The 25,789-nt window shown below is 45.0% G+C and overlaps 1 protein-coding gene across 6 annotated transcripts in view; it reads left to right on the top strand.

Annotated features, from left to right (window-relative positions):
* Positions 1–25,789, top strand: part of LOC120816889 (ELKS/Rab6-interacting/CAST family member 1) — an 84,378-nt gene that overhangs the window by 55,635 nt on the left and 2,954 nt on the right. For 3 of the 6 annotated variants that reach the window (XR_013467260.1, XR_013467259.1, XR_013467258.1), the window contains 4 exons: positions 6,695–6,842; positions 11,291–11,398; positions 11,565–11,643; positions 16,963–17,148. Coding sequence is in view for 3 of the 6 variants with exons in the window: in XM_078100251.1 (XP_077956377.1) it covers positions 6,695–6,842; positions 11,291–11,398; positions 16,963–17,148 (442 nt within the window). In the remaining 3 variants the exon portion in view is untranslated. The remainder of the gene's footprint in view (positions 1–6,694; positions 6,843–11,290; positions 11,399–11,564; positions 11,644–16,962; positions 17,149–25,789) is intronic. The other 3 variants (XM_078100251.1, XM_078100250.1, XM_078100249.1) reach the window with 1 other exon arrangement.

Here is a 25,789-nt window from a genome sequence, read left to right as displayed (position 1 = left end):
ACCGGTGAAACAAGCTCACCACTCTTCCACCGTTTGGATTGTATTCAGTAATTAACCCAGTTTAGTGCTGTCCAGGTTTTCTAAGCACGGCCGATTATCGGCAACAAATTGGCATGCCCACATATCTATGATGTCTGTATTGAAATAACAGTACTTATTTTCCAGTGCAGATTGCGTTGTGTGTGAACGTGTGAGTGTGAGAGTGAGAGACAAAGAAAAAGGGCGGCGAGGGAGCAAGAGCTTTTTTTTTTTTTTTTCTTAAGAAAAAAAGGGAGAAAGAAATAGAGGAAATGTGTCGAGAGCAGATCCTCATTCTGTCATGCAGCGGTCCCACCTGCCCTCCTCTCTCTCCCTCTTACTGCCTTTGTCTCTCTGCCTCCCCTTACTGCGACTCCCCCCCGTCTCTTTGATTTGTTTTCCCTCCAAATCCTCCAGTTATTTTATTCCCTTCCCTGTCAATGGTGTTTTTTTGCTGTGTGTGTGTGTGTGTGTGTGTGTGTGTAAGCCTCCTCGCTGTCTTTCTTTAAGCCTCTCTGATGTACAACAGCTCCTTGAGGGAAGCTTTTCTCTCCCTCTCAAACACACTTATCCTATGCGCCATCCTTTAGCCTATTTTCCTTACACTCTCTTTCACTCTTTCTGATAGTCTCGGATGGCCTCTCGTCCCATCTTCCACCTCCATGCTGAATCATTCATGTCTAATGTCTCTGACCCACTTCCACGATAGTTTAAGACACACACACACACACACACACACACAGTCACACAAAGCTTTCAAAAAGATCTCGCCAACAATCTCTCAGTCCTCAGTGTGTTATTGTACGATACACAGTCGACTGTATAAATCTGAAGTCGTGTCAGTCAAAGAGTTTCCTGGCCGCTGTCCTGACGGCGACACATTTCAATTATATACATTTTACATAAGTTCTGATTTTAAAAAGTCTAAAACATAATTCAGAAAAACACACATTAGAAGTGTCGGTGTTCCACCACAAGAGGCAGTTTCATGAAGGTCCGTTGTGACTTGACCCATGACAGACAGCCCCCCCCTCCACCCCCCCCCAACCCCTCAGACGTGAGGATCAGCTGCAACTTCTCACTTTATTACTTCTCACACACACTTTTATACCGCTGTACCTTCATGGCTTTGATGCGTTCCACTCAATGTGGTTCTGAATGCACACAAAAACTGCAGTAGGTGTCGATCATTTTCTCTCATAACTTTGTGTTGTGATCCAGTGAAGTGAAACTTTGTGTTGGCACTTTTGCAGCACAGAGAGAGAAAGCAGTGAATGTTTTACTATAAACCGGAGCTTTATGGGCTGTCTGTACTGTGATGCTGCACACATGGCAGGCCAGCACTAACAAATGTTTCATAAAAGCTCTGATCTATGCATTCATTGACCTGTGTGTTCTCTGGTAGGGCCATAAACCAGTAAGTGTGGGTCTAAGTGTGTGTGTAGGGGGGTGTAAGGACCAGCCTTACTTTAGTTATACCAACTACTCCATCTCATATACTGTATGAAAGTTCTTACTTTTACGCTTTTCTCTTCCTCTGCAATATTTTGAGCTGTGAGGCAAAGCAGCTGTTCACACCTGAAATGTGTGCGTGTGTGTGTGAGAGAAGTAGAGAATGTGTGTGTGTGTGTGTGTGTGTGTGTGTGTGTGTGTGTGTGTGTGTGTGTGTGTGTGTGTGCGTATGAGTGTGTATGAGAGAGAGAGAGAGAGAGAGAGAGAGAGGAGCAGAATAAAGGCCCAAGTGCTCTCTGGCTGTCGGCCCCAGGACAGAAGCTGTCAGCTGGGAGAGAAATATTGCTCTGCAGGGTCTCACTATGGAGATTCTGAAACTAAACTAGTAGCTGTGTGTGTGTGTGTGTGTGTGTGTGTGTGTGTGTGTGTGTGTGTGTGTGTGTGTGTTGTGGGGGGGATATAAGACAGAGGGAAATAGAGAAAAAGAAGTGGGGAAAGAAAGAAACGCAAAGACAGAAGGAGGAATTAAAAATGGATTAATGTGTATCCCCACGTACAAGTAGATTATGCACAGTCATGAACACTAGTCCCAGAGACGTGTGTGTGTGCGTGTGTGTGTGTGTGCATGTGATGTCTGTGGACTAAAATCTGGCCGATACAGAAAGAAAATGAAAGATGGTTTGAGGAGAAAGACGTATCCATCTTTCTATACTCCTGTGTGTGTGTGTGTGTGTGTGTGTGTGTGTGTGTGTGTGTGTGTCTTCAGTCAGCACGAGCAGCCACTGAGAGCCAGCTGTGCCCTCCTGTATCTCGTTCCTCTGCTCTTTTGTCAGCTCTCTTTTCCCTTTTTTAACCACACTTTTCCTTAACATTCAGTTATTCAAAAATATTCCCGACAGTCTTTCCTCTCCTTTGCTTTCTGACGAACCAGAACAGTGAGAATGTGGACAGGAGTCAGGATTGCACGCTCGGCGTGTTTATACAGTTCTGCGTCTGACTTTACCACCCTGCAGAAATAACATGTTTTAATAAATTCATTCTTTTTAAGTATGATGGTGGAAATCAATGTGTTAATGTCGGCTGTAAAACCAAGTGTGCGTGTGTGTGTACATCGAGCTTGGACATTTTGTGGTTCATCCCCACACATCTTCCTCACCGGGCTTCCCAGCTGAGACCTTCCCCTGTCCCGGTGTTAGGAGGACAGATCCACCTGCTGGATATAATTATATATTTAGTGTTAATTCCAAGTTGAAATAGGCTGTTATACCGTTAGTGTTTGAACTCGTTAGTCTCCTCCAAAGCTCCCAGCCCAGTGATTACAGTAAATATGCTTCACATTTTTCTAAATCCCCCTTGACGCCAGCCGAGGGAATCCACCGATTTCACTCGCCTCGAAACCCGTCCAGTTTCTCCAAAAAACAAAAAACAACCCGAGTCCCGATTGCGTCTGTCTGCAGCCCGGCTCACGGAGAGCGAAAGCTCCCAACGCAGAAATGAGGTCGAGCTCGACACGCAACGTCTCCTACGGGGGTTAAAGAGTAAACTCTGGCGTCCTACAAGCCGTCTCCTGTGTAACCGGAGCAGACAGTGGCACCGACAACAACGGAGAGACGCTTTGTTCCGTCACAACGAGAGAGCGGAGAGGGGATTATTTCTAAAATAGCTCTGTGTTTGTCTTAGACGGAGACTGGCTAATGTCACACAGGGCTGGATCTGCTCTACACACACACACACACACACACACATGCTCACATATAAAGCCTTGAGTACGCACGGACAACTATTGAACATTCACAAGCACACTCAAACGGAAATACATCCAAGCGCATCCTCACGAGCTCAACACGCACCTACGGGAAGACGTGCTGGGATGAACACACGTATAACAACTGTCACTCGCTCTCCGACACACACAGACACACACGCAGACTGTAGATTGCAGGAGAGGGCATGAAAGAGATAACGCAGCACACACAGGAAGCTGCATGTGCGTACATGTGCGTGTGCGTGTGTGTGTGTGTGTGTGTGTGTGTGTGAGTGATCTAAGACCAGGCATTAGTGTTTCAGATAGAGTGAGGGGCCTTAAGTGGTTTTAGGAAGGAGAGAGCCCCCCGTGTGTGTGTGTGTGTGCTTGTGTTTGTGCGTCGGGGGTTGGGGTCAGGTGCCTGGTGCGTTTGCGTGCGTCTGCTTACCGTCAGCCTCGTCGCCGGTGCGATGACATCATGGCACACGACCGCCGAAACGACGGAAAGAATGCCCGCCGTCCTCTTTGAGGGCGGGGAGATAGGACGAGGGACGAAGAGAGGGAGATGAGGAACGCAAGGTGGGCGAGCGACACCGATGGAGAATAGGTGAGAGAGAGAGAGAGAGAGAGAGAGCGCCCGTGAGGAAGGGGGAAGAGAATACAACGTAAATGGAAACTTGTTAAATTGAATAACCTGTGAAACGTTCATATAAATATTTGACTGTTTTACTACTCATGACCATGACCAGCTGGCATGCAACAGTAGTTCAGCCTGATGCCAGTTTTCTACATTCTTGTACTTTTTGCACAAAATCCTGAGTGTCAGGGTTTTTCGGATGAACAGAAAGATTGTTAGCCCAATAACGGCCAACCTCTGTAGGCATTATTGAATGATTCTGCACCTCATAATTTACATCCAAGGCCAATGTTCAGTGCCAAATAAAGTATGAGTTTGGAGGAGCTCGGCGTGGTTGATGTTGAACTTTTATGCAGGGACCAAAATTTGCGTCCAGCACCAGATGTACGATGAATGCCGTGATATTCTCCATGAACAGATTATGCCTTTCGTCCACGTTCAAGCAGGCGTTGATTGAATGCAGGGGAGCAATCTGTATGGTGAGAAAAAAAAGGAAAGGAAGCGGCCGTCTTCTGAGGATGATCAAGGTTTCGATTGGTTTAAAGTTACCTTGTAATCTGGCTACTTGAGAAACATTCGGGCCCTACACGTCGTCTCTTGACGGCAACTCTAGTCTTGCACTTCAAGTTGCTAAAGGGACGTTTAAATAATAAACAACGCACATAAAATAATCTTCACAAGCCGGCTCCACAGAGGCTTGTGATTTTGATTGACGATTGACTAAATCGCTTTTCAATCCCAACCAAGCACCTTAGTGGTTTTTGCCATAACACAATAGAACCGCCCCGTATCAAATGTCTTCCTCTCTTTTTGGGGGATGTACAAATATGTGTCGTTGTTTTTTTTACCTGCTAACAGAAGACGCCGCGACCGACCAGTCACAGAGCAGAGTGGCATCCGAACGGAATCCAAAGGCGAAGCGTGTCACGCCACTGAACGCTCAGAAAAACAAGTCCTCCCTGGGATGCTTTTAGAACAGCTAAAGCTAGTGGTGTTGCCAAAATAGGTAACAATGGAGATCTTTCAGACACCTTCCTTTATCCTCCAGCCCACCACATTGCTGCAGAGAGGAGAGTTTACAGATCTAAGGCTTCGTATCCACTGGGGAGCTTTCCTCCACGCGGTGCCTTTTGTCATTTTCAATGTAAAGGACACACCGCCAGCAGAGCTGAGAGGCACTATGTTTTTTAAGAGCCCTCTGACAGTAGAATTATCTAAAGATTTTGCAAAAGAGAGCTGCACTTGAAGCAGATTTTAACGACCACGTACTAACAGCGGTAGCCACAACCAGCACTTGTCACGAGCATGTGTTTAACTCTGGCCAAGCAGAGAGTAAGTGTGTGTGTGTGTGTGTGTGTGTCTGTAGGTGTGTGTTTGTGTGTGTGTCGTACTGAGATGAAGGGAGAAGGCCCAGAATGAGACCAGTGCATCTGGAACAAATATCATTTTATCACCAGGGTTTAAAAGCGCCATGTGCTGGCAGGTAACTCTCAGATATGGTATAAAACTGGACGCACTGTTAGCTTTAACAAGACTAATGTTCCATTAGCTTCCCTGTGTGTGTGTGTGTGTGTGTCAGTCTGCGCACACGCGTGTGTCTGTACTCCTGTGGGAAACTGGAACGGGAAAGACTGTCACAGTGTTCCAGCCTCCCACAATGTTGAAGTAACGGAATCACTCTGCCGGCCTCGACTCCCTCACCGCTCCCGACAGGCTGCTGCAGTCCAGATGCATGATGGGACACCCGTACACTGACAGTGTGGCCAGGGAGGTTGACCAAAGAATCTGAGGGGTCTTCACACAGTCCAAACATGTAATCTGTTTTCAGTTAAACACTCTCATCACAGCATTCCTCTCTGCACCGCTGTATCTGTATCGTTATGTGTGTGTGTGTGTGTGTGTCTGTGTGCGTGAGAGAGGGAGAAACAGTGAAATTGTGTGCTGAGTAAAGGGAGAAGCTGAACAATAAAATCTGGAGGATTGTACGTCGCTGTGTGCATTTTCGCACATGTTTATTTTAGGTACAGTGGTGCGGTACATTTCTTGAGCCCTTTTTTAGTTAACGTAAATATTGCAGCCTCAATACCCCTGGACCCCCAACTCCCCCAAAAAGTGTGCGCATGTGTGATCGTGCGTTGCGTTTTAGATTAGAAATCGACAGAATTCTGAGCTTCGAGTGTCCTCGGCCAGATCTTAGACAGACGGGACGGATGGGATGCGCCTTGTTGCTTCCTGAACCACAAGGAATGCTATCCGTCCCTCAGCCGGAGCATCCAGGGTGCAGGGGGGGGAGAGACCTACAGGGACAGGAGTATTACCTAATTTATAATACATTTATCTCGTTATTTGTTCTGGCAGATCTTGTGTACATGGCATGAAGGTCCTCAGAAGAAGAAAAAAAAAAGCTGGAAACCGCTTGATTGCATGGTTTGCATCATACTTGGCGCCATATTTTTGCAAACATACACCAATTTGATCCTCCTACATCACAAAGTGATTCCTCCACGCTCCACACGCACTGTTGACATGCGATGCGTTGACCATAAAAATGTAAGTGTACACAAACGGCATCCAGCCATGAAGAAAGTTTCACATCCGTTGCTCCATCTACAAAAGAAAACAATGTGGAGCCTGAAAGGGAATTTGGGTGAATTGTCCCTCCGTGGCGTCGTTTATGAGAGATATTTCAGCGAGAAAACGCTGACGAAGGCACTTAGCTCCCACCGACTTTTGTCAGCAATGTCATCGTGCGCAGGGTCACCGGGTGCGGCTTCAATTGAAATCAGATTTCAAAGTTCACTCTCTGTGTTGTTAACAAAATGTGTGATGTGTCCTGTGCACAGGCAAGAAGCCCTGCTGGCGGCCATCAGTGAGAAAGACGCCAACATCGCCCTGCTGGAGCTCTCCTCGTCCAAGAAGAAGAAAACGCAGGAGGAGGTGGCGGCTCTGAAGAGAGAGAAGGATGGTCTGGTCCATCAGCTCAAGCAGCAGGTTCGGTTGTTTGCACACACTGCTTCCAGCACCTCTGACATCCGGGCGGACACTTTTGGGTCAGTTGTTTAGAGGACAGAGGTGGAGGTGTGGAGAGGGGAAAGTGGGTGGAGGGGGGGGGGGGGGGGGGGGGGGGCACAGGTATGAGGGGAGCAAAGCAAACGAGAGAGGCAGAGAGAGAAACTGAGTCCAGATGTGACCGCAGTCCTCCAACCACCGAGGGTAAATTTAGGATTAAACTGCCCCTCCCACACTCACCACACACATACACACACACACACACACACACACACACACACACACACAGTTAAAATGTTCTACAAATCTCCAGTGACAACACTTTCATGTAAAATATGAAGAGTTTATTTCAATGTTTGATCGTCAGATGAAACACGCACACACCAACACCCCCCAGCTTAACACGTCCCTTTGTTGGATTGAATACACCTTCAAAAAGGAAACGGACACACACACCGACACACACACACACACAAAACGATGTGTGCACACTGACACGGGCCAAAAACAAGGATATAAACCTGACCAAATGCCGCTGTGGTTCCACACAGAGGTCTATTCACACACTGGGAGACACACACAGTGACGGTTCTCGTGGGTCCAGTGAGTTAACCGAGCCCTCAGAGGATGAGCCTACTGGGAGTGTGGTGGATTTCTTCTTCTTCTTCTTCTTCTTCTTCTTCTTCACTGGTCTCACGCGCGCGTGTCTCTTCTTTCTATGTTTCCCCTCGTTATTTGTTTCCTACTTGATTCCCCCGCAGAGGCATTTGTTTGATGCTCAAACTCCCGATGGCTTAAGGGTGCAGCCGCAGATGGTTTTCCAAGATCAACATTAATAAATAATTTGACACAAAATAAGAAGGTCAAGAAGCGGAGCTCCAGCGCTTCACCTCAATCCTGCCGGCTGCACATGGAAAACCAATTACATGTGTTTTTCATGCTTTCACCTTACATTTTCATTTCAAATGAATCAAAGAGACATTATGTGACTCCTCGTGCGGTGCGTTTAATACGCGGCGGTGACAGCTTCTTTTCCAGCATTCAATATTACTGTTCACACGCTAATAACAGGGTTGTTTTTTAGTATTTGCATATATATTCAAGTTTAGAATATTCTCTGACCCTAAAACGCAAATATACTTAACATAACACAAGCAAACCGATATAGAAAAGCTTTGTGTATTTTCCCGTAAACTGTGAAACTAAACTGCTTCTCAAAATAAACGATTGGCGTTGTCGTCTTCGAAAACCGTGTAGATAAAAAGAAGGCATTGTTTTGTTTTGCGAAAGAGTTCCACTTATTGAAAATGGCCAAAGGCCCACTTGTTGGGGAAGTATCCGATATGACGAACGCACAATGGAGAGGAAAATCGCGTGCAGGTGTGTGTGTGTGTGTGTGTGTGTGTCAGGGAGTAGGTGAGCGTGAGGTGTCGTGTCAAACGAAGTCATTATAACACGCATCACTCTCCTCTCTCTTCCTCCCCCGTCCCGTCGTCATTTGAAGTCTTTTATGACACCTCGGGGTCTCGAAGGTGGGTACTCACAATACAGAGACTCTACTGTCTGCGGCAGTGTGTGTGTGTGTGGAGGTGTGAGTGGTTTCACTCCCCCCTCTCTCTCTCTCTCTCTTCCTCTCTCTCACTCTGTGGTATCATCAGTTTCAGTCCCTCAATGATGGAGCACAGCCGAGACTTCCTCAGTATTCCCGACTGTGTGTCTTGTGTGTTTGTGTGTGTGCGCGCGTGTGTGTTGGCAGTGTAACCATCAAGTGAGCTGAGGCTGGTGTGGTATTTTTAGCCCGGTCCTTCACAGTGACATATGCACACACTTTGCTAGCGATAACCCGACTGACAGACTGACAGAGGCAGAGTTGTGATCTGAAATTAAAGGCAAGTATGAGTCGGCGATGAAAGGGAGCCGTAAACTAGATGAACTACAGGGGTGAAACCGACCGCAGCATTTACACGTTTGCACCGCCAATCGGACGAGAGCAACCTCAGCGTCTACCTGTGGGTTTGCGTTAACCAGAAGATGGCTAATGAGTTAGCGAGGGGAGCTAATTATATTTAAACTAAACCGATGAATGGGTGGATGTGAGAGAATCTGTCCATGTGCAGCGCTTCCCTCGTGCACAAAACACATCTGTGCGTTTCAGAATATACGGTCGTCCCTGAAAGTCTCTGCTGTGCTTTGCCCTTTCACCCCCCCCCCCCCACCTCCTTCAAGCCACAGTGCCAGCAGAAGGCTGTAGATCAACGTGTCCTCGGCTCTCTTCACTCTTCTTCTCATATCTTTCCCACAGTCTCCCTGCGCCGGTTCACTTTTTAATTTCTCCCTAAGCAGTGAGGTGGAGAGACGGAGACTAAAACCTCTAGAGAAAGAAAGAGAGAGGAGAGAGGGGTTGTGAAAAAGAGAAGAGGGAGGCACAGTTATATTTCACACAATGGAAGAAGGGGAAGGTGTGGAGTACACCAACCATCTGCCCTTGCAGGAGACACATGTGGTTAACGTTTATAGGTGGTGTATGTGTGGCCGCGGCCTTTGAAATGAATGCGCACCTGTGTTGCTTACGGACATTTTTAAGACTTTGGCTCTTCGTATTAGTGGTTGGTGGTTCCTACATTCCTGTTTTATTTTTTTACCCAGCCCCCGTTAGTCAGTATAAATTAGCCACACACATCGGGTAGGAGACAAAAAACCTTCAGCCGCTTTGATCCTCTGAAACGTGAATCCTGAAAGCAGATGACTGCGTGAATGTGGCTTTAATCGAGTAGAAACTGGGTTCAAGCAGTTTTAAAAAAGGGCTTTTTCTGCTGTTCAGGACAAAAGTCTAAATTAGTTACCAGTTCTAAAGTGAACCAGTGAGTGAGCGATGGAGGTTTTATTCATTAGTATCTCTCTTTACAGACACATGTGGATCTAATTGAGTTCATTACTCCTCAGAGATTCATGAGAATGAAATAATTCCCCCTGCGCCCGAAAGACACTTTCTATTCTTATTTGTAATAGTCCTTTTATCAACAACTTTATCTTCTCGACAGAAAAGCGTGGAGAGAAAAAAAACTAATCTAATTTTGCATTGTGATGAAAAAGTTCACGTCTAACCATGACTCAGCAACTTTTCATTACCGATAATTGCTCGGATATCAGCGAGGTCCTCTTTCACCGCTGGAGGGGAAGACGGAACAATAATCCGATCTAATATTCCCCCGAGTCTTATCTCGATGACATCATCTTATTCTAAGCATGTCCCCCCCCCAGGATCTTCATTTGTTTCCCATTCTGTCTGATGTCAGTGGGCTTCAGCAGGACAGACGGAGCAGGAAAGAAGAAGGGAACAATGAGAGGAGGAGGAGATAAATAGTCGTGTGATTATTAGATTAAGTAAGTTTGCGCTGAGGAGAGCATTCCTGACGATTAGAGGAAAAGGGGAAGTTGTAAAGAAAGGCCGGAAAGTTTTTGTGTGCGTGCGTGTGTGTGTGTGTGTGTGTGTGTGTGTGTCTAAAAAGTTAGAGGACAGCTTCGGCGATCCAGCTCTCGATCCCGGCATAGATCTGCACAGTTAAGATGACTTTCTGTCAAAGTTTAACTTAGGTTTGAATTTGCCGATTTGTTTGAAACAGAGAAATGGAGATGGATGTTGTTGGTTTCAGTACATATTTGCAAAAAAAACAAGGTAGAAAGGGCAAAACTAACAAAGATGGGCCAATGAGCAGAAAGTTAGCAAGTTATCTGGACGTCATTTCAGAAGAAAAGCATTTTCAGATTAACTTTTCAAATTGTTGATACTTTTCCTTTCTTTGTGCTTGTTACGTTGACAAAAGATAATTTGTTGACTAATGCTTGTGTCCACAACGGTGAGGAGACAAATAATAATCACCACACAGTCTACATTGTCTGTAGAAAACAAGGAAATCATGTACACACACACACACACACACACACACCTGGACCGCCCCGACATACACGTGGAATAAAAAATAAACCGTCGGATCGCTATCTGGTATTTTTATTTAGCTATCACGCCAACACGTATTGTGATAGTTGGTATTAAAATTCTCTTTCACGTCTCTCACACACTCGAAAAACCTCCGTCTGGCCGGCTTAAGCCCCCCGTTCCCCGCGGGGCTCAGCGAGAGGCTGAGGGGATTTAGATTGTACAATACTGACAGATCTTAACCGACTCGCGTTCCCTCACTCGCCGCCTCCCTTCGTAAAGGAAAGGAGGAGAGAATAAAGTATGTAAGGGAGAAGGGAGGAGAGATTAAGAGGTGAAGGAAGAGCCGGAATGAGAGAGATAAGAGCGGCGGGGTAAAGGGGGGGGGGGGGATAGTAAAGACAAAAGTCTACGAGTGTTGATGTTTGTTCATCCATCAAAGTGCTCCTGCGAGCGTCTACATGCACAGGACTGACGCTTCATTTCTCTGCAGACTCAGAACCGGATGAAGCTGATGGCGGACAACTACGAGGACGACCACCTGAAGGTCTCCACGCCGACCTCGGAGCAGCCCAACAATCACAAGCCCTCGCCAGACCAGGTGAGCCCCCCCCCCCACCTACAGTGGCGGACGACCTTACATGAACTTACCCGGGGGTTTTTGTTTTTCTGCGCTTGCTATGTTTCACTGACACGTTCTACTTCACCAACTAACTTCCTGCTTTTCTCCAACACTCCCGCTTGGCTCGGACCCGACTAACCACTAGGATGATGAGGAGGGTATTTGGGCCTAGCGAGCCAAATGCCTCCTGTCGCGCTCTCCTTCCGCCATTTTGTACAGAAAGGGTGAGCGTCTTCTTTCTCCGGATCGCATCGCATTCGGATGTGCTCATCATTCGTCTCTCTGTTGTTTGTGATACTGTCGTTTTCACTTTCGTCCATTCTTTGTTCCTCCTCCTGAGGCTTTCCTTCTCTTCAGCAGTTTGCTGTTTTTCGAAGGAATCAACAGGAATGCTTTCAAATCAACTACTGAGCAATGTTCTTTATCCGTTCAATAGCTCATCACTTCCTTCCATTTCAAGCCATCATCTTCTTCTGATGGTCATTTATTCCAAAGAGCTTCATTTGCGTTCTGGATATCCTGCTCTACACTATTCTATGTGTACTCTATCCATGAGGTTAGGTAAGGTAGGATAGAAAAACAAGACATTTGGGTTAAATGACCTTTTCTTTCTGGGGACGATCCTGCTGATGGCCAATTATGTGTCTGTCCAAGTTTTCTCCCCCATTTTTAATTTGAGCACCATTTATCTGTTTTAAAGAAAACAGATCTGCAGCTGAATATCTGTGGTGTAAAATACGTTGAATAGTCCGTATGCACACCTCCACATCTCATGTTTTCGGTCCTCGGCTTCTTCTATGACGTGCGTTTGTCTCAGCTGGAAGTTCTCCATGTGTTAAACTATAAGGTTTTAAAAAATACTGCTTGCCAAAATACTTTCTTTTTATGTTAGTACGGAAACAGGAATATTTCTCTTGAGGCTGCCCATTACTTTTTTTTTTTTAAATGAACTAAAGGGGGTTTCTAGTATTTGGAAGTCCCAAAAGTCATCAATTGCTCGTGCTTGACAACCTTCAAGTCGAGCAATACCTCAAACAGTCAAATTCATTTGAACACATTATTCGGAATGAAGTCATTCTTCAGACATTAAAACAACCCTTGTTGCTTTGCTCAATGCTTCTGCTTTGCTTAATGCAACATGTGAACCTCAGGCTACGAGGTCTGAGTTACTTGTTCCTCTCAAACTCTTAAGACGAGTTAATGAAGATTTCTTTTTGAAATGAGGAAACGCTGAAAATATCTTTTACGTCTAGGTCTTTGATCTACTGGTCGGGCAGTGGAGGCAGCTCCACATATGAGCAGCACATGGGGGGGTGCAGTTCAGGTCCACCAGCGGGATTTCCCATTGGCATGCTAAAAGCCCAAACCCTGAACGGCGAATCAAAGCCTGACCCCGGTTATTAATCGGCGGTAGCCCCTCCCCCCGCTGAGAGTTTTCACATTTACAGTACCGGCATACTTCTCCTCGGAGGGCACGGCGGGTAATTCGCCACAGCGCATTACATCGGAACACTGAGTGATTGTGTCTCTTTCAATAAGGGGATTCTGTTCGACGGTTGGCGAATGAAATGCTCCTGAAACAACTGGAGCACAGGAGAGCACTCTCGACACACACACACACACACACAGCATTGTCGAGGACATTTTTATGGTGTGTTGCATTTTATATGGTTGTCGGCGGTGTGAGATGCACCAGTGAGAAAAGACAGGGAGGAGGTGAAAACCTGTTTTTTTTAAGGAGTTCAGTGTTTTAGTTAGTGAGGTTTTTCGATGTTTAAAAAACAAGTTCATGATAAACGATGTCAAGCTCTGACTTGTAATATCAAGCAGGATCTCACATCTGTATGAATTATTATTATACTTTTTTATTTATTTTTATTTTGACATGACTGCTTATGTCAGTTAAATTAGTTACTTACTTGAACTGGCCGGACATTCAGTCTTTCGTGATTAAATAGACTAAATTATATAAATCTATATATTTTATGATACAATATGTATCGTTGTGTAACTTGGCCATGAAAGGTTGGCCAGCGAGAGGGGCTAGCTGAATGTCAGTCTTTGGAGTTTGTTTCATTGCACAGTGAGACTCTGGCAGGAAGGCCTGGGAGGCTCACAAAGACGCACAAACACACACTCCCTGACACACACACACAGCGGCGTACAAAATGATGGCCCCTCTGGGATTGTTTTATAGCACATTGGATAACTCTGTGGAGTCATTAGACACACACACACACACACTGCATACGTTGACCATTGCAGCTGGTGTAATACAATAAAAACATGGAGGCACATATAAACTGTATAACTTAATAAAACCAGTTAATCCAAAGGCTTAAATTCCTGCACAGACTTTCAGAAGTCAGTGTTGTTTTTGAATAGTATTACGAGTATACGTTTAGGCTCTATTTAAATATTTGTTTCTGTTAGTCATTACATATTTCTGGGAAAAGGGAAAGAAAACACCGCTGGTATTTCTCCCTGAATGTCTTCCTTATATCGCATCATTCCTTCCATTCTTTCTGCCTGTTTCTCGTTTGTCTTGCATTTGATCCATGGAGCGTTGCTGCAGGTCTGGCGAGTGTGGACAGTCGTTTCTTTTTATTTTGAGCTTTCTGACCAAATAGTCTGGATTAGAACGTGTTAGAGAACAGCTGTGGCACATGTGTTGAGTATGTTTTGAAAGCATGAAAGCCAGGTTTTGACAGACGTGTTCATATATTGGCATCTCACACCGCAGTGTCGCAGCAATAACGTCCTTGTTGCATCGCCACACTTCATAGCATACAGCTACAGGGGTGTTGTGCTCACTGCAGCGTACAACCAACGTTGGATTCTCTTTCCGTTTCCCCTCTGTCCTCCGGGGGGGAAATGTCCAGTAATGTATTTCAAAATGCACATCAACACTGCCAGGTCCTTACTGGGAAATATTGTAACTAAAGCTATTTACAACGCTGATAACAACCCTGTGTGAGTGAGGGAGTTTCTTAAGTGTCTGTGTCCTTGAATGCATATATGTACTGTGTATGCATATATGTACAGTGAATGCATATATGTACAGTGTATGCATATATGTACAGTGAATGCATATATGTACAGTGTATGCATATATGTACAGTGTATGCATATATGTACTGTGTATGCGTACATGTACTGTGTATGCATATATGTACAGTGTATGCATATATGTACTGTGAATGCATATATGTACAGTGTATGCGTATATGTACTGTGTATGCGTATATGTACTGTGTATGCATGTATGTACAGTATATGCATATATGTATTGTGTATGCATGTGTGTACAGTATATGCATGTATGTACAGTGTATGCATGTGTGTACAGTGTATGCATGTGTGTACAGTGTATGCATATATGTACTGTGTATGCATGTATGTACAGTGTATGCATATATGTATTGTGTATGCATGTGTGTACAGTGTATGCATGTGTATGTACTGTGTATGCATATATGTACTGTGTATGCATGTATGTACAGTGCATGCATGTATGTACAGTGTATGCATGTATGTACCTGTTTGTCGTTTCTCTTTACAAAACTAGCAGTGCTGAGCGAGAGGAGGGCTACTTATGAACAGGTCGAGGGAGATGGGGAGCAAAAAAACCCACAAATAAATACACCTATTGTGTGTGTGTTGGACGTGTGTTGACACAAAGGACTCAGAATCAAAAGTGACGGTTACTTTGATTTAACGTCGGCTTTCATTGTCGCAGCGTTGCTGCCGGGGAAGAGCGCACAATCAGATGTTTTTGGCTGCCAGAAAAAAAACACCCCACATCTCGTTCTTTCATCTGTTTGCCAGGATGCTCAAACGGATGAAGTTCCTGAATGATGAATGTCGGATATATATGTATTGTTATAGGATATTATCAGTCTGCAGTGTGTTTTTTCACTGTTTTGACAGTTGAGACTTTCAGATTTAGAACTGTTAAAGCTGTGTGTCTGGGAGAGACATGTTTCCTCATTTTGTTTTTGGTAGTTTTACATTCCGTTATTTTAAATACCACGTATTAGATACAAGAGCATCCAAGTCACTATATTGGTTTCAGTAAATCCAGCCTGCAAGTAACAATATACAACAACGTGTCTATTCCATATACAGTATTAATGTTTCCCTTATCATATTAGATTTTACTATTTCTCTTCTCCGTAACCCGAGTTTGCTTTAGTTAGAATGAGTCAGCAGTGAGCTGAGGCGACAGAGAGAGTCATTTAGAGCACTGTCTAAACTATGCAGGAGGCATAGTTGCAACATTTTGGAACATGAAATAATTCACAGCCACGACGCAAAGAAAAAATTTGCAAGCATTTTTGACGGCCGACTTTGCATATTTGTCTGAATTAAATGTATAAAGAATAAAAGTCACGCCTAAACCAATGACACATATGTAGTTCTTCCATCTGCAGTAAATGGTAAAGCTGGTAAATTTTAAACATGAGATGGAGAAGAGATAGCGAGTAAATGGATCCTGCCATGTTGCGTAGCGTGTGTGTAGTGTGTGTGTGTGTGTGTGTGTGTGTGTGTGTGTGTGTGTGTTGAGTGATGATGAGCATGGATCACAAGGTGTGGACAGACCCCGCTGGGACTGAATATCCTTTACCAACACACACATACAAACTGACAGCCCTCTTAACATGCTTTCTCTGCACTTAAATCCTTCAATTCCCCAAAGGAGAACAGTTTGTCTCTGTGTCTTATCTGTGCGGGAATGTCTGTGTGTGTGTGTCTGTGTGTGTCTTGGGGCCGTTACCTTTCAGCTTGTCTCAGCCTCACTCCCATACTCACAAACACGCACAGACATCAGTGATGGCCACAGTGAGAGACACATCAGAATTAGATCCAACGCTGTTAACTGTGGATTCTCATCTTATTCTGTCATCTCTCCACTTCCACGTCCGTCCTCATCCTACCTCATCATTTATGCTTAATATCTGCTTGAATTAGCCCAACTGTTATGTTCAGTCTTCATTGGCTCGATCCACCATAAGCTGAACTGAACTGTTGTACAGTTTAAGACTTGGCTCGGTGCCAGAAAGATTCATACTGCATTTTACAAAATTCCTCATTTCCCATATAATACCATCTTATTGTATATCTTTTCCACTTATGGAACTCAAAGGGGAAGATGCATCATAAGTGTAAAAATCAAAATGTAATGTTGGGCAGAAAGTAGTGAATGAATGAGGGACTTTGGACAGTCACTTATACCAAGTAGCAGGGTATGGGAATTCTTTCTGCCCTTTTTGCCAGTAGAAGGTATGTGACTGAAAGATTATTTGCTATTAAATAGAGAGTAAAGGTTTTTGTACAAAGGCCAGAAGTATAATTAAAGACTATCCTAGAATAAAATAACGACTAACAGCATTTACTGCTCTCAGACCACGTCTTTCCATCTCTTACTTAATGTGTTTCCAGTGTGGTCAAATCTTGAATTGTCATCCTATGTCATTACACTTGGTGGACAATAAAATGAATCTGTCTCATTTTTGTCCCCTATCACTCCCTTCCTCCTCCAGATTCTCTCTCCTCTCCTGGATCTCGATCACAACCGCAGTAAACTGAAGCTGTACATCAGCCACCTGACCTCACTGTGTCAGGAACGAGACCCCGTCATCCTGCAGGACTTTGCCCCGCCCCCCGCCTATCACCGCTCCGACTCCGCCTCCTGGCACACGCAGGTGCACAGCATGACACAGGAACAGGTGAGAGCTTTTGTGTGCATATTCCGTGTGTTTCATTGGGCTTCTGAAACATGAGGGGACATGCAATCGAATGAAAAGAGGACATTTTTGTCTCTCACAATTAATAAAACCGTAAAAACAGCGAGTTTGCTTGTGTAATGTGATTACCTTTGCGAGTTTGTGTCATCGTTCTCCGTGTGTGTGTGTGTGTGTGTGTGTGTTTTGGAATAGGGCACACTGGTCGGTCTGGCAGTTTTTTGGTGCTGCCTTTGAAATTATTGAAAGTATTTACTCCAGCAGGTCACCTGACGACAAGCTCCTGGCTGCACAACGAATCCGTTTTATTTTACAGGCGGTGAACTCTGCTCGCAGCTTTTGGCAGCGGGAAGACGGTTGGTTCATATAAGGCGCAGAGAGCAGCATATTTACTATCTATCTGTCGAATGATTTGTCATCCGAGAGTGGGAGGAGAGCAAAGCGCAAAGGGAAGTGAGGCCACCGAAAGGTGAGGCCTTGATGTACCTCGGTTGTCATGGCAACCAGTTGTGTTGACAGATATCGAATATAAGCGGCGTATTATTAAGTTTAAAAAATTCGGTGGACGGCTTTTCTTTTTCCTCCATATTGAAAACATATCAGGCGATACATGGTGGCTACATGTGGTATACATTGAAAAACGGTAACCCTAGAACACACACACATACTCGCATAGCAATGTGACAGAGTGTGTGGTTGGGGTACAGCAGGACCGGTCTCCTACAGTCCTCATGAAAGCCCTTTTGTACGTCTTAATTCTGGGAAATGTCTGTTTGTCTGAGTGCTTCAAGTGTGGCACAGTATGGTGTCACTTTAAACAAACCCTGAGTACAATGAATTAAGATGAAATAAGAAATGTTAGTGTGCCGTGTACATTAAAGGCACGGAGAAATGGCTTGACTGACCTTCACAGAGAGACAATTACTGGACGTATTTTTCATCATCTGGCTGAACGCAGAAAGCAATCTGTGGTCTGGAGGCCGCTGATCCACATTTTTTAAAGAAAAACGTACTCTGGATTAAAAATAATCATGTGGGCAGGCTGCTGTGAACGCTTGTCCAACAAGATTGAAAGCTTTTAGACGGCAACCAACTACTCTGCAGCATCTCATTCCTACCGCATATTTATAAAACGTTTGGAAATATTAAAAACATTCAAACTAAACTAGCAAAGTAAAGCTACATGAATCATGCCTTATTTATTTATATATATATGATTATAATGTAATTCTGTAGCATATATACACACATCTACTGATAAACTTGCTGGTTTAACTAAATAGCATTTTTTTGTACGTGTGGTTGTTGTATAATAATCAAAAGGAGATATTATGTTGAGTAGAATAGTTACAGAGTGTTCATCGTTGATTGTTATGTTTGCAGAGTAACAAAATGACTTTAATTCTACGGTTTCGGCTTTTGGATGAAGAAGATTTTTCTTTTATCCTCTTCATCACGTTCTCCTCTGCCGTTACCACATCAGCTTGGTTCTTTCTCCGGGCCTTTGTGTTTTTCTTTGGACCATTTCTCTTTCGTTATTTTTCCTCTAAAGTGCCTCCATCACCATTACCTTTTCCTCTCACCATCTCACTTGTCCGTGGAGGTCTAAGAGCTACACGTCTTTTTTAAAACGCCAGTGGCTCTTCTGGTCCCTCTTGTTTTTTTCTTTTTGTTTGTTTTTTGGTGAGACGTTTCCCATAGCAACATCGCAGTTTGAATCCTTCTGCCTCTTTCCGTCAAAACCCGCCCGTGTCCAGGCGGTGCCGCTTGGCGCCACGCGTCTGCTTCGGACCCCGACCCACAAAATCGCAGACACACACTGCCCGTCTTTCATTCGGGCCCGCGTTTCTCGTTTTCCTTCATCATGTGTCACCATCACCCTGGCTGACCCTCTTAATGCACACACAGACTCCCTCCAGACTGCCGTGTGCCCGCCGTGTGCCAGCCGCTCTCCTCTTGTGGTGAGTGTGTGTGTGTGTGTGTTTTACAAGCGTGTCCCTGGCTCTGTTAAAATGCCTGGCACTCTGTAAAGCCGTCGGGATCGTACTAAAATAGCATGTAAAACACACACGGACAGTCGGTCACACGCACGCACACACACGGAAACCTACAGATTCCGTGTGTGTGCGTGCATTAGCGCGAATGACCACTGGGGGCTCGGGACGTCGAGCGCGTTGCGAACTCCCCTGTGTTCTGTTGAAGTGGAGCGAGGCCTCGTAGGAACAAGACGCCTTTAATCAACTGGGAACCAGCCAGTACGGATAACTGGTTGCATCAAGAGCAAGAAAGGAATAAACTCTGCTATCTGTGCTGCGTTTTTAAGAATGGCGTCGATCGTCTGTGTTTTGAAAGTACCTCAGAAAACCTTCTGCCTTGGGGTTTTCTCAGCATGTTTTCAAGTTGTTTCTCACCAGATGTAACAGAGGAGATGATACGATGTAATTCACAATGCAAACAAAAGCACCCAGTTGCTGTGGCAGAAATCCTGTCGGCGCCTCAGCCACAGCACCACATCGAAACGCGCGTTTTAATCCATCACGCCAAGTGACTCCAGAGCCCTTTATTACAATGCAACATGTTGTTCAAGCACTCTTTAGTTTGGGATACTCTTTGTTCCATTATATTATTAAAAAAATCTCAACAACTGTTAGGTATGATTTTGGTTCTCACATTTGTGCCGCCCTCAAGAGGAACTGTCCCCACTCAGCCTCGGCTGTTGATCTGCTAATACCTGAAGATGGCTCGTGTCTCGTCTTACCGCAGTTACACTCGTGCTGCCAAAGCCGTTGATTTGAGTGGGACATTCGAAATGCTGGTAGCTTCACGGGCATCGGGTCGTATTTGTCTCCAGGTTTCTCTTTAGCCTCGGCTGAACTACAAAAGTAGCGCAGATTCCAAAAGGGAGGTTTTACCAAAAGTGCTGTTTTCTGTGCCATGGTCATAATAATAACCTTTACGGCTCAATGACGTCTCTAATGAGCACCGAAGAGAACTGGCATCGCACACGTGCATTCAGGAAGTCTCTCTCTCTCTCTCTGGCCTGCGTCTACCTTCCTGGTCTGAAGTGTGAAGGTACAAGAAAGCCCCTGTTTGCGTGTGTATGCATATATGTACGTAAAAAGCTCTCATAGTTTATGTGTGTGTGTGTGTGTCCATTTGAGTGCATGTACATTCTTTGTGAGCACGGTACGGGATAAGAAAGAAACGTATTAAGTGTTATTGGCTGTGTTGGACATTATCTCGCCGCCCTCACGAAGCCGGTATGAATTGTCAGACCTTCTATCTGCCGAAGCGAGGCGCGCTCCCTGGGAAATGGCTGCACGCGTGTCCGAGCCAACTGGAGCTGGAGAAAAATCCGGTCCACATATTTATACCTCTATAAGTCACTCTAATGAAGGAAAGTGCCACCCGCTTGCAGACGTCAAGTATCATTGTTGTCGCGACACGATCTCCAAATAGAAAAAGGGGGAATATGTATTTTCACTCTGGCTCGGTGTACGTGCATTTTCCTACACACCATGTAGTCAAAGTAACCGAGGCAAATCGGACTAAACATTTGACATAATGACATAGTTACAACTGCAAATACTTCTGGAATGTCAATCATTGTTGTTTCAGCTCTACAGCCTGATGCCCTCTGCCCACTGGGCGACTACAAAGGAGCCGTGTGTTTCTGTCCGTGTGACGAGGCCTCACTGCGGCAGGGGTCACCGATTGGGGGACATTTTGATTGACAGGAGAAGTGGAAAACGGGAAGGGGCGAAGCTGAAATTCAAACATCACAGATTAAAGGTGACTACGGGTGGGTTTGCTGATTAGGCCCCGCCTCCACAGTGTTAGAGCATTGCATCGGAGGGGTGGGGTGCTGGGGGGATGGGGGGGGTCGTCTAGAGTCAGACCCATCCATTTGAGCTGCGATGCGGTCTGGGGGTCTCTCGGCTTTCATTAGGCAGCTCCGCTTCCTGCGCCAAGGATGATTGTTTTCCCTCTACATGCGACGCCGAGGTCCTCCGCGACCATTAGACACACACACACACACACACACACCGCGGGCAAGAAGACACAATGAGACGCACATGTCCGACCCTCGGTGCCCATTTCGAGTCCACACACACACACACACGAGGGCCTTCGCTGGCCATTACAGACTGACTGCTGGCTCTTTATGCAGATTTATTGAATCCAGGCTTAATGGCTTTACCAGTCGACCTTCTTTTACATGCGTTTGCCTTTTTCTGTCCTCCCTCCTTGGTCCTTGGTCTCTCTCCCTCTGTAGAGGGTCATCGCTCTTTCCTCCCCCTCCTCTTCGTCGCTGCGCCTCCCCCCCTCCCTCTCCCGGCTTCACAATCACCACCTTGCTTTTCCATCCTCTACCTTCTCCGCCACTCCGTCCACTGTGGAGGGACGAGCCCGTGACGGTGACCGGCAGAACAACGAGCTCTGTAGTCAGTGAGACTTCCATCCAGCGAGCGAGCGAGCGAAGATCGGACCCTTTAAGATGTACTGATGCCGAGCATTCACCGGGTTCTGTAGCCAAGTAATAAGAGTTACAGATGAAGTCTGTGGTTGCGATCGAGGTGACAGTGGAGGGAACAGGAGGGGAATATCATGCTGTGGAAAGAAGACGGCGTGATAGAAACTCATCTTCTTTGTAACGGCTTGCTTTTGACATTTTATTTTAATCATCATCATCAATCATTTAATCATATTAATGTGCTTGCAAACGTGCGTTTATGATCTATTTGGAGACACATGAATTATTGACAGGCTGTAGGATGGCTGTGTTGTGCAAGTATTTTAAATACTATTGAAAATAGGGGAAACGGGGGGGGGGTTATATTACTTTTAATGGGAAACTCTGTCTTGATTTAAACACTTTTATAAGCAGCCTGTCAGTGTACTTTGTGCCTCTTCCCCTCAGTTATTGTGCCAAATAATATTTTTGCCCAAATACAATTTAGTTTAGATTAAGATTAACAACCAATACCCCAGATATCTGTCTTTCAGATCACCTGTTTTTAGAAGCATCTCAGGCTTCCTTTTGTCTCGTCCGCAGACTGTGTTTTTTTTCCCTTTTTAATTCCAGTACAAAGCAACACTGTGGTTTTATTTCCCCCCCGATTGGCCCACTGGGAGGTTACACCTATACACACAGTCAGTCGGAGTCTGTTTCTGCTGTTTATTTCTGCAGCCATTAGTGCTGTAAGTCCGGCCCCAAGTAGTAACTCCTAGAGGACCAGTTTACGGTCTAAGTCTCTTTTTTTTATACGCTCTGTAATCTCCTGTTCTCGATAAAGGTGTTCCACGGTAGTTAGCAGACTCACAAGCCCACCTCCAGCCGCCGTCCAACCGGCATTAATAACCGCTAAAGTAAATGTCGCAGAAGTGAACTAATGTATGAAAGATCCCAGACTTTAATAAAAGGAGGGACGGGTGGGGGGAATGTGCTGTTCCCTTCCTCGCCAATTACTACAAGTCACAGGATCAGGGGTTTAATCATCTGTCCCCTTCCTAACTAACTGCTCCCACAGGCCAAACGTCTACATATGAATATGTTCCTACGGTCATTTTGGCTGATCGAATGAGCTACCAAATGAAATGACCAAATGAAACGACCGCGCTGCTGTATGTTCTATTGCCCACACTCGCACTCACACTCACACTTGTGTTTCTCTTCTGCCGCGTGCGCTAAAAGGAGTGCAGTATTTTTTCAGTCCTCCAGGAGCACTTTTAGGTTCACGTCCTCGAGCTCTATTCCCCCTGCAGCTCGTTAGCCTGCATTTTAAGCCGAGCCGCCCGGGCTGCAGCTGTAATGAAGCAGGACAGAGCACGCACGCACACATTTGGTCACATGGCTCAGGCGCATTTGGGCCCGGCGCGGTCGGGAGGCCAACTTATAAAGCAGACTGCATACAGTGTAAGCTTGTAAGGGCCTAATGGTTTGAATAGAGACAGGGATTATAATGGCCAGTATGGGCCTATTATTCTTCATCCTTTGGCTCCCATTCATAATGGTGTTTCTATAGGACTGCTGCGGAGGAGTCTGGAGCCTTTTTAAGCCGCCTGATCTTATCTTTACTCATGCAACTTGGTGCTGTTGCTGAGGAATATTAGGTCAAAACTTGCCCTCCGGGACTTTTCTGTGTCCCTCGTCCTCATGTTTTCCTCCTGGTTTTGTTTAAGTAAGAGTCTTTTGTGAAGGTTTTTCATTTTTCACCTTTTCACCTCAATTTCTGTTTCCTTACCCTCCACCTCTCCTTCCAAACAGCGCGGTGATGTCACTTGCACTTTGTTCTTTTACCTTTTACGTGCTAATGTTCAGACCAGCAATTGGATGAAATAAGTAGCAGATCTTTTTTTTCCCGCAAATATAAAAGAAAATGGTGTGAATTGGGGCCGGGTTGATGGACTTCAAGCAGATAACGTATGAATGATCACATTTAGTTACATTCAAAACTAGACAATACATTTAATTTAACAATATATAGTAATAATCTTAATGGTAATTTCATCAAGATAAAAAGGTGACAGTCGAACCATCCAAACCTATTTGAGATCCAACGTTATTTGTGCAGTTGGGCCTCACTATGGAGACAAAGGACTGAAGCTCGTGACTCCTACACTCCATCATCATTTCCCCTAAATCAGTCAAAACAACGGGACGTTACTTACCGTTTACTTAACATACACTGCCATGAAGTGAACGCACAGTTTCCTGATGAAAACAGGACCTCTGGCCCTCAGAATCATCCTTAACTGGAACAATGTCACGGAGTTCCTTTAGTAAGTGTGTCTGCAACAGGAAGAGCTGATGCACTCCGGTTGGATCGTATATGTGTGTACACTCTCTACCACGACCCCTCCGTCTCTCTCTGTTAATCTCTGTGCCTCTATCTCTGGCTGCTGAGTTATGGTTTCTTTAGAAAACATTAGCATTCCTCTGCAAAGAGGTTCAAGCCCTGCAACGTGCGCACAGGGGTCAGTGTGTACGTACACAAACACACATCGCCCTCATCCTTTTTTTTTAAGCCGATAACCTGTGTGGGTATGGATGTGTGTGTGTGTGTGTGTGTGTGTTTGCTCTTCCACAGCCCTGATAAGGCAGATAATGATCCATCATGATAATGGAGCTTTAATGGCTGCAGTAAAAATCATCCTCGAGAACCCCCCTCTCTTCCCCCCCTCTCTCTCACTATGTCACTCTCTTTGCTTCCCACAATCCTCTCTTGTCACTCACTAAATTAGACATTTTTAGCATCACGTCGAACACCAAAGCACTGACACCTACACTAATGAACAAAGCCAAACATTGACAATCACACACACACACACACACACACACACACACACACACACACACTGTTGAAGAAGTCAAAGATCTGGCGCGCTGTTGTGTTATTTCACGTCTCTCTGACCACTTGCACTGTGATTGCAGACATCGTCTGTTGGCGCCACGCCGTCCAAACGAATGCCTCATAGCTGGAAACTGAATCATACAATATTGTTTATATTCATTTTTCTTCAGGTCATAAATAAGCTAGAGATTGAATGTAGCTAGAGAGGACGTTCACGCGGCCGCGTGAGGAATGCAGTGGATAATGGAACAATTGAATGATGTTTCAAATGTTCACACTTATTATCTCTTATCTTATCTTTATATTTGCATATATGCCCGTTTTATGTATATAGCATGATGCGATTGACCTGCTTAATCTTGACTTTTTTTTAAATGCCCTTTGCAAGTGTCTCTCTCTGGCGGAGGTCAAGGCCGGGTGACTCTAATCTTTACTGCCTTGTTTTTCTTGGGAATTTCAACTTAAAGTCACTAAGTTGAATCCCATGCAAACGCACACACACACACACACACACACACACGGTTTTGGGCCTGTGTCTGGGCATTATGGATCGGGATAAGAAATGTTGCACAGAAGAAGGGCAGAGTGATGGAGCCTCATGCTCTCCTGCTCCTCCTCCTTCACTCACTCTTCACTTCATTGTGTCCTCCTCTGTCTTCACGTACCTCCAGGCCTCCAATACTTCCAAAGACTCTACATGTTCACAGATAATGTGCAAAATCACTAATGCTCGTTAAAGGGAAAAACAAGTTGTTTTATGAACAGAGAATTCAATTCAACGTCAAAAGTTTTTATTGACGCAACCAAACTAATGAATTAGAGTAGACATATTAGCATTTATTTGAAGCGATATTCCTGTGTTCAGTGTCCCATTTCAAGTTCAGGTATGTTTTAAGAGGCTGACTTTTATAAATGATCAAAGTGGACGTAGCAGAACTTCAATTCAAATCCACGTAAACAAGGCACGCGGTATTGCCAAAGCAACGTTTAAATATTGACCTAAACTTGTCACAAACTCTCCAGAACTAATGTAGCAACATAATATATGGATGAGGTACTATATTCTCATGTGATTGATTGGACACATTTTCCTTAATCATCAAAAGTATCACTACTTACAGCAGTTTTGAACATGAATAAAGCCGCTGTAACAGAAGATGCCCCTGAGATCTGCTGGCTAAGAGATGAGAGTGCAGGGAAGAGGTTAGGACTTAACGAGGCAATATTTTTGCCAATATCGGACCCGGGCCTCACAAACACACACACACACC

This window comes from Gasterosteus aculeatus, chromosome 4 (genome assembly GCF_964276395.1).
Source record: "Gasterosteus aculeatus chromosome 4, fGasAcu3.hap1.1, whole genome shotgun sequence".
In the NCBI taxonomy this organism is placed as follows: domain Eukaryota; kingdom Metazoa; phylum Chordata; class Actinopteri; order Perciformes; family Gasterosteidae; genus Gasterosteus; species Gasterosteus aculeatus.
The sequence above is the reverse complement of the archived record's forward strand: the minus strand, read 5'-3'. Positions and strand labels throughout refer to the sequence as shown.